This window comes from Pimephales promelas, chromosome 5, assembly GCF_988280905.1.
Source record: "Pimephales promelas chromosome 5, fPimPro1.hap1.1, whole genome shotgun sequence".
NCBI classification, from domain to species: Eukaryota; Metazoa; Chordata; class Actinopteri; order Cypriniformes; family Leuciscidae; genus Pimephales; species Pimephales promelas.
Genome location: NC_142773.1, coordinates 38281317 through 38297592, shown reverse-complemented (window position 1 = coordinate 38297592; position 16276 = coordinate 38281317). Strand labels below are relative to the sequence as shown.

Sequence of the window (16276 nt, the reverse complement as noted above, 5' to 3'; positions counted from 1 at the left end):
GTTGATTTGACAAGATTTGCGTGCCTTTGTTTAGGGTAAATCGATGATATGGAGGATTATTTGTTTGGTTTATTTGAGCGCATTGTGTAGGCCTACTTGTTAAATACGTTTAACTTAGTTGGGCAATCACAGAAGGATAAAGAAGCCTTTGTGGCCCAGATTAAGAATTAGCCCCACTCCCCACATTAAAATAAATGTAAATAACACATAAGTAATTCAGTTGTTGGCTAATTATGTAGTTATCTAATTATTAGAGTTAGTATTAGTCAAATAACTGGAATGTTGTCTGCGAATGTAGGTCTGTTGACTTGAGAGTGTAATGTGAGCCGACAGAACTACAGCACCCACAATGCACCGCGACCCCATTGGAATTGAGGAAAGACGCATCCAGGACATCGACTCATAACTCGCCACTCTCCTACATTAGTAATCTCCTATTACTAGTTCACGGCGATTTTTGCTTCTCGACGGACCAGCTTCCCACGGAATTCAAGCGCAGACTTTCTTTTTGTACATCTCAGTTTACTTATATTGAACGGAAACCTCCCATTAGAGAAGATTAGTATTGAGTCGAAGTGGATTTTCACTGCTAGCCTTCAGCTACGAATCAAAAAACAACAAACCCGGAGCGCGATTTGTTATTTTGTTACAGACAAAACTCCACATATAAACAACCAAACAACCTTTTTTACTTTCATGGACGACGAAAAAACGCACTTATAATGCTTTATAGCTTACAACACATTTTATTTGATCGAAAATACTCTCTTTTTTGAGGACATTGTCATTTCCTCGCTAAGCTAGCAACTCCAGACAAAGAAAGAAAAGCAGCTTTCATCGCCTCATCACATATTGTCAACTTTTCGCCCTTTTTGATTCCTTTTGTGTAGAAATAAAGCAGAAATGGCCCGTCAGAGCAGTTCTCAGGTCGCCAGCTCACAGAAAGCTTTAATGCTGGAAATGAAGTCTCTACAGGAGGAACCAGTGGAGGGTTTCAAGATCACTTTAGTGGATGAAGCGGATCTCTACAACTGGGAAGTGGCGATTTTTGGACCCCCAAACACTCATTATGAAGGGGGCTATTTCAAGGTAAGCCTCAGGTTGGGTTTAAGGGGGTAAATAAGCGTTATTTTTAGGAACAGATGGCTGTGGTCTATATTTAGATCTGGAACCAGCTCTGGATAACTGCATCTCTTTATGTATCCCCATGTCTGTTTTCTTTAGGCATATTAAGATATAATTTAGAAGGTTGATTGATTTGAAGCCTTATGTTATGATCTTATGTCTTGTGATTTCCATCAGATGTCGGTTTGATGAGATTCTGGGGTCTTTGTTCAGGATAATGGGGCTCATTTGTTTGGTTTCTTTGTTCCTCATTGACTCATTGTCATTCTGATAGATGGAGGGTGAGATGATTTACATGACTTTGAACAAACAATATTACAATTAAATCTTCTTTGTCATTCCTATATAAATGTACTTTAAGTTTGCTGTAAGCTCATTACTGACTCAAATGATTTATTTACCAGCTATTATTAAAATCATTTATTATGACAAAGTGTTCTGCTGAATGCAAGCGTCTATCAAAAATGATTCGTCAAACTCTAAATCTTTCATATTCGTGACCTTCCAAACACGCCATTAGGGCCACACTTATTTAGTATTACTTGTTGCCATCACGTTTGACCTGTATTTTGTTGTGTTCTTTGTGGCACCACAAGTTATTCTAATTATGATAATTATTAAAATAGAGTAATGACAGCAAAGGATCATTATGTCCCACCTCATTCCACCAGAGCAGATAAACCTGTTCATTCACACCAGTCTGAATGTTTTATAATTAATGACCTGAATAATGTCAGAAGCTTAATTATTCAGCTTCATGTTAGTTCCTCTCTGGATTGTAAAGGAAGGGCCTGGACTGTTGTGTTCGATTTGAAGTAGGTCAATGACTTTTCGTGTCTTTGTTTACAGCCAAAGCACTCACTCACTCACACACGCATACAGTGTGTTTGGCAGATACAGCGGCGTCACTGTTCACTGGTGTGTCAGGAAATGAGCTTGTGTTGAAACTGAACTCACAAGTCTGGCATGGTACTCAAACCAGTAACTGCTCCTGCTTGAGGATAAATCAGGGTGTATTTGCACGACGGAGGCTTGCTTCTCTTTGTTTGTAAGGGGGAATTTTGCACCGTTTGTCATCAATGTTAAAAGCTCTCTTGTGTATTATGCTGGCATGTTGTCAAGATCTGATAGTCAGAAACCAGTTGTGCCTAACTTCTCTGGAATAGTTGCATTACATGCTTTTGTTGATAGGTCAGTGCACCCAGAAATGAATATTATGTCATTTATTCACCCTCATGTTGTTGCAATCAGTACAGCTGAGCTGACGTTCTTCTTTGGAAGGGAAAAGGGGAAGTGCTGGTGAATGCTGTTGAACTACCAAAAAGCAACAAGTTTTGTGACTAAAGTCATCCATCCATATGACTTAGACAAATACTTTTGTGATGCATTAGTTTGATCAAAAGTTACAGAAAAGACTTTAATTGTTACAAAAGATTTCTATTTAACCTTAAAACCACAAATGTGGGCAAAATAGTTTTGATTTATTTAAAAAAAAAAATACTTCCCTTGATCTGAGTGGTACAAGACTTGGCTACTTTTCCTAAGTTTGCCTCCTGAACACACAATTTTTTGACTCATTTTTTTTTTTTTTGACAACAATGTTTAGTGAGTGAAAAAAAACCTCCTTAATCTTGTATTTGGGTCAAAAATGGGCACCCATAGAAATGAATGGGAAAAACTGTAATTTAGAGCATTCCAAAATAAGACACCAGGTAACAACAAAGTCACTTCAACTTTAGGTTTTAGCTCTAAGAACTTATTGGACTGATATTTTAATGTAGTTAAAAAAAAAACTAAAAAAACAACAACATAAAAATAAGCATAATTTACATAGAAAATATGGTACTTTTTGAAGTTAATAAATTCAAAAATACCCCCAAAATAAAAAAAAAAACACCTTAAATGGATAGACAAAACACAACTTTATCGAAGACATAGTGATATAACATTTATAATAAATACAATCACACCTGTGTCCTCTGTGTCCACATTTGTCCACAATTACAGGATTAAGGGCTATAAAGTGAATACCGTTTGAGGGCTACAATACATTTGAACTTCCTGCTCATCGAATCTTGAAATTAATCTGTTTCCTCAAAAATATTAAGCCGCATAAATGTTTTCAACATTGGTCATAATAATAAGTGTTTCATGAGCAGTATATTAGAATGATGCCACACTGAAGACTGGATTAATGATGCTGAAAATTTAGCTTCGCACCACAGTAATAAATTACATTTTAAAATATTTTCAAATAGAAAACCACCATTTTAAATGGTAAAATACTATTTGACAATGTTACAGTTTTTATGATGCAGCCCTGTTGAGCATAAGAGACTTCTTTCAAAAACTTAAAAAAAATCTTTCCAACCCCAAATCTTTTATCTTTAGGAGGATATGTGCTGTATTAAAACAACAACGACAAAAAAAAAAATTCCTCTCCTTTTTGAGAGGAATGAAATTGAAGTAGTTTTTCACTGTAAATCTGTCATTCTCGGTTATGCATATTATAATCCATTTAGCATCATTGGTGTCAAACTTGACATGATGTGTCTTCTTCACTTGCCGTTTTTTAATAAAAGCTATGGTAGAGACAAGCAATTATAGTGAATAAAGTGTGAGGAATTCAACAAAATGTATCACTTGGCGTCTGTGACTTTTTAAAGCCACTTAGATCTTAAAATTATGGTTGTTATTGTCTGTTTGTGGGGTGGGGTGTCTCAACCCCAATCCTTCCCCATTTGCTTTTTATTATATGAGTAAGAACATAGTGAATATTCAGGTTTAGACTTCTCCTTTTGTGTTCAACGAAAGAAAGTCATGCAAGTTTGGCATTACTTAGAGAGACCATATCCTGGTTGAACTATTCCTTTAATACAATGCAAATGCCAGTATGCCCACTTCCAGTAGTAATCAGCCTTAAATGTTTCAAGGGAAGTATTGCCACAAGACTTGAAAATAATTAGGTCTGTAGTCTGTATTGAGATAGAGGGCATATCTCTTGCGTAACGGATGTTTAACCTAGTTGTTTTCGTGCCAAAAAATGATTTGCCCCACATCCTGGTTATCCAGCTCTCTGTCCATTTGTGTGTTTTCTCTCAGATTTCCCTCTTGTCCATCTGCACTGTTCTCCTGCAATGTTATGCTTCTCCAATCCTATTAAGAGCAGCTGTCCCGGGCTCACCCTTAGACAGAATCCTCCAAAGCTGCTGTATTAGAAATCTCTCTGTACCAGCTGACGGCTCTGTGATGTTGATCATTTTCAACTTAGTGTTTGGCTGCGTTGGCCAGCGGGACCGGAATGAGTTTTTTCCTTAGTTGGGGAAATCGTTTTGTTTAAAAAGATATCTGTGTTATTAAATATAGCTGAGGGTACTAGCTTTTCACTTTACAGCTTTTGGTGGGGACCCAAGTCCATTTAATGTCAGAGTTCGGTTGTTGTGAAAGCTGTTTTCCAGTACAGGTTGTAGTTGGGAAATACAGCTGGAAGGGAGTGCTAAGAGTTTTGTTGATAAGGTTATTATAGTACATACATGCATAATAATCTAAAATAATATATAAATGATTCATTGTTTTACTCTGCTGGCGAGATATCATGAGATTAATCAGTCCTTTTATTCTGTTGACTGCTATAGTTTTTTCCCTTCAGATTCAGTCTGTGCTCATGAAATGGCTTGTGTATGACATGCCAATTCATATTTCCATTTTTGGCATGCTATCGACACGCATAATCGCTTTTCAGCGTGTTTATGAACGCTGTTGACGTTATATTACTGTATAAATATATGACCTACCCCAATCCCTTTCCTAAACCTACCTGTCACTGGGGTTAATACCATTGAGTCTTTGCTCCCCAGATGTAGATCTACATTTCGCTCGGACATTTAACGGCGTGTACATACACGCAAAAGATGGAGGTTCGTTTTGGCGTGGACATACGTGGATAGCTCAAAATGCACATAGATAAAACGCCACTTGACTTGAAAGTGGCGTGTATGTTTACGCAAAAGTCATGATGCCATGTTGTCAGATTTATACCTAAAAACATTTCAATAATGAAAGGTTGAAAGCAACTTAAAAGAAACATACATTTTCCAAATAATATTCTTTTTTTTTTTTTCCAACATAGTTGCATGCTGATTCATATTTTAGGCGGAGGGTCCCTCACGAGGGGATAGTCATATTTGTGGTCTCAAAGTTTGTGTGGTCATGCATGGGTTGCTTGTCTCTGAATAAATTCTAGCTTGCATTTTTCACGTCTCTTGTGTGACGCATCCGTTGCAGACAAATGTGAAAGAGACCAGTGGGTTACTGGGGTTGGAATTGAACTTTGGATCCGATTCCGAGTGCAGACCAAACAATTGAAACAAGTGTGAAAACAGGTTATTAGAATCAATTAGGTTCAGTGCGTACTGAAACAGAACTAAACATAAAATAGCTTTTTTTTTATTAAACGGTGGTTTACTGGAAAAATTGTGTTTGTCTTTTAAATAAATTCAGTTGTAATTAAAAGTTTCTTAAGCGAAAAAAAATGCATCTGCTAATTCTATAAACTATATAGGGAGCCCTTCCTTAACCTACTATAATATTAAAGGTTAACAAGAGAGACCTAACTGTTAGCCTAAATTCAGTTTCTATTTATTTTTAGATATAATGTTATGACGTGGGAGGATAGACGAACCCAAAAGCAGACTGATTGCTCAACACAGAATTTATTCAAGACAAAAAGGGAAAACAAAGCCCACGAGGGGGCAAAACAAGACTGGGTAACAAACACTAGACTTAAACTGAGGTCAAGACAGGAACAATACTAAAACACGAACAGACTCTGGATTAACAGTTAACTCAAGGGATTACTCACTGCAAACTTCACAAAACAACAAACAGATCTCACGGCAGGTTTCACAGCATGTTTCAAACAATCTTTCACAATGAACCGACCCAGGACAGCAAACACAAGGGGATTATAAAGGGAACACTAATGACCAGGACAGGTGAAACTGACTAGACAATAATCACAAGACTAGGATAACAAGGGGGCGGGGTAAGTTAACGAGACAACACAAGCACATGGCCCAAACAGGCCATGCGCTTGCACACAAAACATGATTCTGTCATGATCCTGCCTCACGACTAGAGAAAATCAAAGACAAGAAGGCAGAATCATGACAGAACCCCCACCTTAAGGAGCGGCTTCCAGACGCTCCTCAAGGGGACATTAAACACGGGACATGACAGACTGTGACAAAGATACAAACCAACAGTACATAGCAAAAACTAACAAAGGCATACAAAAATACACAACAACAGGATTGGGGTGAAACATCAAAAACAACATACAAGGCAGAGGAGGTGGAGGAAGCACAGAGTCTTTGAGCGACTTTCCAGGGTGGGTGGGCGGGACAGGGGTCCTGGGACCACAGGGAGTGGACTTAGGATGAGAGGACCGAGCGGGCTTGGGAGGAGTGGTGTGGGACAAGGGAAAAACAGTCCGGGGTTGAGCCATGACAGGGGAGACAGGGGAAACAAACGGAAGTCCAGGGACCGTGGGGACAGGGACAAATGGGGAAACAGTCCGGGACCGGGGTTGAGCGCAGACAGGACTGACCGGGGAAACACACGAGGTCTTGGGAACAGTGGAAGTCACAACAGGGATAGCAACTGGGGGTACAGCGAACGATGGACACGAAGCTGGACTCATGACGGGGGGTGTGGTAGGAGATCGCAGAGGGAAAACTGGGACAGAGCTCACCGAAGGTGACTCTGATCCGACGATCAACCTCTCCAACTTGGGAGTGGTGTTCTCCGCTGCAGGTTCAGGGACAGCGCCTACAGACATAGGTTCAGGGACAGCGCTTACAGACACAGGTTCAGGAACAGCGCTTACAGACACAGGTTCAGGGACAGCGCTTACAGACACAGGTTCAGGGACAGCGTTTACAGACACAGGTTCAGGGACAGGGCTTACAGACACAGGTTCAGGGACAGCGCTTACAGACACAGTGGGCTCGGGACAAGACAGGACAGGCACTTCGAGGATCTTGATCAGACTGGACAAATAGTCGGACAGGGTCTTGGCAGCCAGAGAGATGGGCATCTCCTGACGAGCAGAAACCGACTGCAGAATCTCTCTTGCGGCTAGATCGGCCGCAACTCTCTCCGCAGTGGGCTCTGGGACGGCGCCTGCTGGAGCGGGCTCTGGGACGGCGCCTGCTGGAGCGGGCTCTGGGACGGCGCCTGCTGGAGCGGGCTCTGGGACGGCGCCTGCTGGAGCGGGCTCTGGGACGGCGCCTGCTGGAGCGGGCTCTGGGACGGCGCCTGCTGGAGCGGGCTCTGGGACGGCGCCTGCTGGAGCGGGCTCTGGGAGAGACGGAGACAGAGGACAAGAGACTCCCTTCTTCCTCCTCTTCTTCCTGGGTCGTGGAGCAGAGGACATAGCCAGGTTTGTGACCGGTTGGGGAAGCACGGCAGGAAGCGTGGTCTCGGTTGAAGAGGACTCCGAAGTAGACTCCCACGACAGCCGTCTCTCTCGCTTGCCACGGAGACTTGCGGGTGCAGCTGAAGCGTCGGGAGCCGAAGTGGAGTGAGCCTGGTTCCCCTGCGTAACCACGGCTAAAATGTGACCCTCCGGGATCACTGGCAGCCTGGCAGGTGGTGACAAGGTGGTGGAAGCTGGCGGATCCTCCTGGGAGAAATGATCCCAGAGTCGGGCCCAATTCTTCAGGATCCACTCACCCTCGGGTGGGACAGGACCGTTGATTCTCTCTCCGTCTGTGGGAGCTGACAACCACCACCGTTCCGGCTGTGGCCGGAACTGGGAGAACGAACTGTCTGCTGGGTTCTTTGGTGGTCGGTTCATTCTGTTATGACGTGGGAGGATAGACGAACCCAAAAGCAGACTGATTGCTCAACACAGAATTTATTCAAGACAAAAAGGGAAAACAAAGCCCACGAGGGGGCAAAACAAGACTGGGTAACAAACACTAGACTTAAACTGAGGTCAAGACAGGAACAATACTAAAACACGAACAGACTCTGGATTAACAGTTAACTCAAGGGATTACTCACTGCAAACTTCACAAAACAACAAACAGATCTCACGGCAGGTTTCACAGCATGTTTCAAACAATCTTTCACAATGAACCGACCCAGGACAGCAAACACAAGGGGATTATAAAGGAAACACTAATGACCAGGACAGGTGAAACTGACTAGACAATAATCACAAGACTAGGATAACAAGGGGGCGGGGTAAGTTAACGAGACAACACAAGCACATGGCCCAAACAGGCCATGCGCTTGCACACAAAACATGATTCTGTCATGATCCTGCCTCACGACTAGAGAAAATCAAAGACAAGAAGGCAGAATCATGACAATAATAATCAACACTTAAATAACTAATTGTATGCAAACATGTAAACTGCGCATAAGGCAGGTTTTGTATTAACTAAATTTAATTATGTAAATATGTTTTTACTCCAATTTCGTTTTTTAAATATAACCATTTACACACTGGCTGTCATTTTCATGAGATATTTTAAACACACCTTAACTAACAGTTTAAGTAAAATATAATAAATATTTAGGCTACACTCTAAAAATGATAGGTTAAAAATAACCCAACTTGGTTTGTTTTATAACCCAACCGCTGGATCAATATTGCACCAGCCCAACAGTAGTTAATTTGACCCAGCAAGATGGGTCGGTCATTTTTAACCCAACAGATGAGTTGTTCATTTCTACTCAAATGCTGGGTCAAATTAAACAAAATTCTGGGTTGATTTAACTACAAATTTGCTATATAGCGTACCCAAATGCTGGGTCAAATTAATTACAATTCTGGGTTGATTCAACTACATATTTGTTATATAGTGTACCCAAATGCTGGGTCAAATTAACCCATATGCCAGACTAATTCTAGCACATTACAGTACAATTGAAGAAAATAAATGGCAATAGACTACTCATAGCTATAAAACTGTTACACTACAAACCTCGAACAGAATACATGCTAGATGTATGCATGAAAGAGTTTATTTCTCTAGTTGACTAATAAGCTGACTTGCCGGAGGTAAATGTAAGGCCACATGGGATGTTGTTTACAAGCTTTTTTTACTGATGTTTTTCTGTCGTTGAAACAAGAAAATATGCATAGGACACAATTTGTGCTGACGTTTGTTTTTGTCTTGTTTTTCAGGCTCGCATTAAGTTCCCGATCGATTACCCCTACTCCCCACCCACGTTCAGATTCCTCACCAAGATGTGGCACCCCAACATCTATGAGGTAAGAGGATTGTTTCAGACCTCGTACTGTGGCACGTGGCTTGTCTGTTGTGCTTCATTTCCTTCAGTTAAGCCCTGGATTAATCCACCTGGCAAACATGGACCTTTGTATCTTGGCTATTGCCAATGAACAGTTAGGAACAGATATGATAAGTAACACATTATTTGATATCTTGATACAGATTGAATATAAATGGCTGCAATGTGTTAAATGGCAAAATAAGGTAAGCAGATTATTTGACATCTTAAAAAAGAGGAAGAACTGTAACTCTCATCAGCAGGTGTGGTTCACTGATCTGCAGTTCAGACCTGTTTGTGACCTGGAAAATATTAAGTCATGTTGTGTAGGTTGGAAATTATAAGCAATAACAATGGCAAAAACCACTTCACAGATCTGTCAATATTTCCTAACCCTTCTGCATCAATCTTGCATCATATTTAATTAATGCTGTGATCGGTGCAAGTCTGTAAGTAAGTGATACTGTTATATGTTACATGTTTCTCATACCAAAAGATAACTACCTGGTAGATTTGTAGTTTGTGTGAAAAATGTAAAAAAAAATGTTGCCTCTCAAAAGTTTCAATAATTTTTGAAAATGTATATCGCAGGTTATGTATGTGGTGTGTCTATAAATGGGGCTTTATGTAGAATTTAGAAACCCTTGTTATTTAGCGACATTGTTATTTGATTTGTTAACAATAAGGTTTTTTTTAAGGCCCTCGCACAGTCTGAAATTCGCGCCTGAAATTTTCGCATGTTAAAAAATAAATATGACCTCGCGTTATGTCAATGACGTGAGGTCACACTACCCCCGAAACTTTCATTCGTTACGAAAAAAATCGTAAGAGGTACTATTTTCTGTGTTTGTCGCATCCGTAGCAAGCAGTTTGAATGGTGTTTTGACAATTCAGAGTCAGCAAATCACAAATACGAAAAAACACATTCAAAAATTTCAGACTCAGTGTGCAAGGGCCTTTAGAAAATTTTTTTTTGACTGGGTTGTTGGATAATTCTTAAAAACTGCATTAATGCATAGTAATGTAGGCCTATTTATATAAAACATTTTTTTTGATGGAGTTTTCAGGAAGTATAGGCTAACTATATTGTGACACACCGCATTACTGTACCACCTACCCAATGCACCACGATATTTCCTTGTATTGGATATACATTCAGTGCATGCACGAGGCTTTTCAGAGTTCTGCAAAGATCGTCCTTCAGTTTTGACTGGCTTTTTCTCCTTATCTCCCTTTCACACGCCTCGCTGTGACTGAGTACTCACAGAAACAGCAGTGGTGTGGAGGCGAGGGATTCACTGACTGAGATGCTGGTTTTGCTTCGTGAAAGCATTATGATTGTGTGATTGATTTGAATCTCTGCGTGTGCTTTCACAGAACGGGGACGTGTGTATCTCCATTCTGCATCCTCCAGTAGATGATCCACAGAGCGGAGAGCTTCCCTCAGAGAGGTGGAACCCCACACAGAATGTCAGGTATGGAGTAATCTCTAACAGACACACCTGTTTGATTATAGGCATAAAGTTTGCAGCTTATTTTGGCCTTTTTCCACAAAGAAATGTTTTTTTTTTTTTAACATTGTGTGCTGTGCAAATTAATTTCCATACAGGGATCTACAGGCTAGGGCTGAACGATTTTGGAAAATAATCTAATTGCGATTTTTTTTTTTTTTTTTTTTTTTACCAATATTGCGATTGCGATTTAATATGCGATTTAAAAAAAAGTTGTTTACCTTCTGTATTAGTCGACAAAGACAAGCAATAAATCATTGTACAGTAGGGATGGGAATCTTTAGATAGTTCATGATCTGATCTACTTTTTTTCTTATTAATTAATCTTAATAACTCTTAAAATATGTATTTAATTACATGTGTAAAAACACATACTTTAAAAAATAAATATAAAAAACATTTAATTAAACCAATTACATGTTAAGAATTTCAAATAGGCTATATAAAATAATATAGCTTCAAAATATAAAAGCTAGTAAATAAAGAGAAACAAAAAAAAAAACATTACAAGCAATAAACAAAGAGTGGTCTCAGTATTTAAAAGTAGGCTGTCTGAATGTTTTTCATTCAAGAGCTGGAGTATATTCACACCAATGCACATATCTCTTTTGAAATTGTAAATGTGGTTTGTCCTGTTGGTTTAAGATATAACTGACCGTGTAAACATTCAGGGGAATGATAAATTAATGATAATAAACTTACATCAATTTCGCGTCATAAAAGCATTTTGACATGCAAGTACATTTACCAATGAGTCACTCACAGCCGCATGCACGAGCACTCTTCACAAAGCACGCGTTAGTATTTTAAAATGAAAGCAGCCTTCTCAGTGATTTTCATGGTTTTAATATATAAGCCGACTGCATTCCAAAAGACATAAATAATGCCTCTGTGAAGCATTTGTAAAGAAAATTCCCACGGGAGAGAACGCGCACTGCAAGTGTAACGTTATAACATCAAGCAAAGCGGCAAAACCTGTTCAATGAAGCCCGCGAATGTCCTTGTAATTCGGTTCAATCCCGAACTTTACTATGTTTTGGAAGGTTCGAGCGGTGTCGTGTGTGTGAGTGAGGAAGAGAGAGAGCGAGAAAATAGAAGCAAGCAGATTCAGAACAGGGTTCGTTTCTAAAGCACGCGCAGCGTCATCACGCATCTGTGTTTAAAAACTAAGCTCAGACTCGATTCTGAAATTCTCTGATCCAGGATTGTGGAGGAGAGAATAAATAACACAATATCACTTAAAAATAGACTAAACTGTTCTTTTCTGAACGCCAGACCGCGTAGCGTGGCAAGTTGATGCTTTATCTTGCAGACTGCTTTTCTCTCGCGTGTCACGTGACCAATGTAATCGCAGCTCTTGCGATTACAAAATCGCGTTTCATCATATCGCAATTTTATCGCAAATGCAATTAATCGTTCAGCCCTACTACAGGCTAGATCCAGAACAGTAGCTGTCTCAGATAGAGCCAGACCGATATATCGGCCGGCCGATATTAGGCATTTTCCAAAATATCGGTTGCGGCAGTTATAATGGCCGATAAATGAATATTTCAAAAATAAAAACGGACAAAACACGCTTCAATCATCTCTCCTTGGCCTGTTATATTAAAAATTTATGTTTTACAATTTGCAGTATGAAGTTATCTATTGCTTAATTATGGCTCATCATAGACTAGCTAACCACAAAGCTAGCTAATACCACTATTATCAGCGTAAGACTGCTAACATTAACATTAATGACCTTGGAAACCACAATGAACTTTTTCTGCCTAAATAAAGTAATGATTACTATATTTATAACTGGCATATCTCTAGTTACCATCCCTGCATTGTAAAATGTAATTAGACTTGCGACTTGCGAGGAGTGAACATTTAGACCTAGAGAAAAAGTATCAAACGTATCTTGTGCATTTACACATGTGTGAAATCCAACGACGCCAAGTGTGCGTTGCAGACTATCGGTCTGTAATGGATTTAGATTAGAATCGCTAAATAGTAGGTTTTAACGGCAGGCAGCAACTGATGATTGAAAATGGTTTGATGTAGCTTGATGGAAAGAATTTAAAAAGTGCAGGTAAAGGGATAAGCAAGCTGACATTGTAATTATAAGGTAGCTTATAAGGCAATGTAGGGACTAATTATTATTTTATTTATCAGAACTTTAATATATTTTGATGTTCCTCTGTTCTGTTGTGACAATAAAAGAAACAAGTTTCTTTTTAAAATGCTTTATCATATATTATTTTAGTTAAACCTCATAAATAACTACAAATAACTATGTTAGGGAAATCTGTTGATGTTTTGTTGCGTGTTTCTGAAAAAAAAAAAAATATATCGGCCGATATTTATATCGGATTTTAAAACCCAAAAATATTTGTATCGGTAATAGTATCGGCCTTCAAAATCCTTTATCGGTCGGGCTCTAGTCTCAGAGAGTGATCATGTATTTTCCCAACTAACAGAATTATTGGAAGTGTGACCAGGCTGTTTTTGTGTTCATGAGTTTCATGTTGCTTGCCTTAAGGAAAGCATCTCAGTGGAGATCTGTGTATTTGTGCGTTTCCTCCCCCGAGTCTGTTCTCTATTCTAGTTAGTCTGGAGTCTTGTTTCACTGGGCTTTGTGCTTCAGTGGAAAAGCTAGTGTCTTCCTGGAAGCTCATGTTAATCATTTGTGTTGTTGTAGAACACCCGTCACTCTACACGGAGAGATGGGCATATTTTGACCCCACACTGAATGTGGCGTAGTTGTCAAAAACCTACAGTTTTCCGCACTCTTATGTAGCTTGTTGTTTTTAGTGACTTATTTTGTTTGAGTATAGATAAAATTTGAAAAATTACCTGATACTGTTTGTCAGTATAGATATATTTATTAAATCTTGAAGTCTTTTACTTGTACTCCTGCTACTTATTTTATTTAATGTATAGAATAATAATGTTTAAGGTCACTATGTAAAGAAAATTTAGGAAAATATTAATATATACATTTTTGTATTGCCCAGTCCTACTTACAACTAATATGTAGAACTAATTGTTTTATTTCTTTTTGACATAGTAAATTAATTACACCACATGAATATTTGAATCATTATTATTTTATCATAATTCTATTTAGCAATGCTATAATATATATTTTTTTACAATTTAAATTTTGGCCTGCATCTAATTGCTAACTTTAAAAACTTTGCTCATTTGACAATGAGTGATTATACAAACTAGCCTGGTTAAAACCAGACCATTCTCAGTTGTAACTGAGTTATGGTCTGGCAAAGCGTCATAGACAAATCATTGTTTTTGTACACGTCGGGGATAGACCTAAAACCAGAGCGATGAAGGAGATGACATATGCAGAGCGTATGCAGTTCTTTGCTCAGTTTTTAACAAAAAGGAAACGTTCAAATCACTAAAAACAGACGTGATAGCTGATTTGAATGAGTGATGTTTGACGCCGGCATCCATCTTTGTAATGTATGCTACAAAATCTGCTTTGAAATCCCAGCGCTGTCATCATCGTGTAAAGCCCGCCCCAACATTTCTGATTGGTGCCTCGATTTTGACGGATTGGAAATGGGCTTGAATGAGCTCTTTGCCAGATTTACTTTCAGAGCAAAGGAAGTTGCCTGAGTTTTCCCAAGCTACATACGAACAGCACTTTCCCAGTAAATACTGTTGTTTCATTACCAACTTGGTGATCCATATTGCAAATGTGAGGTCACCGGAGTAGCTGTACGCAATACATGAAGACTGATCCTCTTGGGTAAAATCTCTTCACATCTTTAGGAGAATGCAGGACAAAGAAGCTCTAGGACAGACGAACTTAAAGGTTAATGTCATTATAACATTGAGTGTATGTGTGTGTGTTTCAGAACTATACTGTTGAGTGTCATCTCTCTACTGAACGAGCCCAACACGTTTTCTCCAGCCAACGTGGACGCCTCTGTCATGTACCGCAAATGGAGAGACAGTAAAGGAAAAGACCGTGAATATGCAGAAATCATTAGGTAACAACACATTATTGTACAAAAATTGAGAGATCAGCTGTGTTTAATGTTTATTTGTTTAATGCTTGTTACATTTGAATGGCTCTGTCATAAGATGTGGTGATAACACTTTAGCTAATGGAAAACCCTTCTAAACAGATTTTGATTTATTTTCTGGATCAGCGGTGCCCTCCTGTGGTTGAATAAGCCACTGAAACATGAGCTCCTCTTGGCAATCTCTCTATTGCATGTTTTCAGCCATCTGAGTTAGAACATTTGACTTGCATCAGATTTCATCCTTCAGGACATAAGTTGTTTATTTCTCTGCCTTGGCTTCTTAAAACCTCAGGGGAAAAACTCAAACGGAGAGCTTAAATGACATAAAATGTCAACATGTTGCAATGCCTAAGACAGATGAGTCTGACTCTGAACGTAGAAAGAGTGGCTATATAGTTAATATAGAAATGAAGCTAAAAGGGACATTTTGAGCTTTGCAAAGCAATGTCTGTAGATAACAACAAATGTAAAACACAAAGGAATAAATGTTTATGGTAATGTGCCCACAATTGAAGTCTAGCGTGAAGGTTTAAAAGTTGAATATTCCTTCAGATCCATTTATGTGGTGTTTGTGTCTGTTACAGAAAGCAAGTTCTGGCCACTAAAGCGGAGGCAGAACGGGACGGAGTGAAAGTTCCCACCACCCTGGCAGAATACTGTGTGCGCACGCGCGCCCCCGCGCTGGACGAGGGGTCCGACCTGTTATACGACGATTACTATGATGACGAGGACTTGGAGGACGAGGATGAGGATGACGAGGACTGTTGCTATGACGAGGACGACTCAGGAAACGAGGAATCATGACGACATTCCCATTCCCACCTTCATCCTCGTCTTCATCAGCATCAGCCCAAATGTTGAAGCGTCAAGGCATGCGCTCTCACTCAGATGGCCATTTTTGTTTAACTAAAGTCTTTGACTAAAACTACGTTTAAAAAAAAAAAAAAGCATTATGTTGTTTTTCCTCCGTGTAATAATTGACCGTTCGCAAAGACCCGCCCCCTTTAGTTACTGTTGCTATGTCCGACAAGCCACGCCGTTCTCACGTCCCACCAATTTCTTTAACAGTGAAAGTCTTTCCAATTTGGTCATTTTTGAACAAAATTTAAACAGTGTATACCGTTTTGTGGCTCTTTAATGTGTCCGACAGATCGCTAGAGCCTCAATTAAAGCTGCTCGTGAACCGATCATCTCTTCCTTCTAGTTCATTTATAGCATCAAATAAACATGAATGAACATAAGGAATGTTGTTTTAACCGCGGAAAGACGTCAGTACACACGTTTTTCAAGTTCAAATCCCCC

General features: G+C 39.5%; 2 protein-coding genes across 2 annotated transcripts; one reads left to right on the top strand and one right to left on the bottom strand.

Moving 5' to 3' along the window:
• The first annotated feature begins 364 nt into the window (after positions 1-364).
• cdc34b (cell division cycle 34, ubiquitin conjugating enzyme b) lies at positions 365-15906 on the top strand. The gene is made up of 5 exons (XM_039676822.2): positions 365-1089; positions 9326-9412; positions 10807-10904; positions 14804-14938; positions 15559-15906. Exons 1-5 carry the CDS (start codon positions 904-906, stop codon positions 15776-15778), a joined length of 726 nt encoding a protein of 241 aa, XP_039532756.1. The 5' UTR covers positions 365-903; the 3' UTR covers positions 15779-15906.
• On the bottom strand, positions 6333-8113 carry LOC148981492 (uncharacterized). The gene is made up of 3 exons (XM_089130719.1): positions 7125-8113; positions 6466-6980; positions 6333-6364 (listed from the first exon to the last, which is right to left on the bottom strand). The coding sequence occupies exons 1-3, from the start codon at positions 7982-7984 to the stop codon at positions 6333-6335; spliced, it is 1407 nt and encodes a 468-aa protein (XP_088986845.1). The 5' UTR covers positions 7985-8113.
• Positions 15907-16276: the final 370 nt, after the last annotated feature.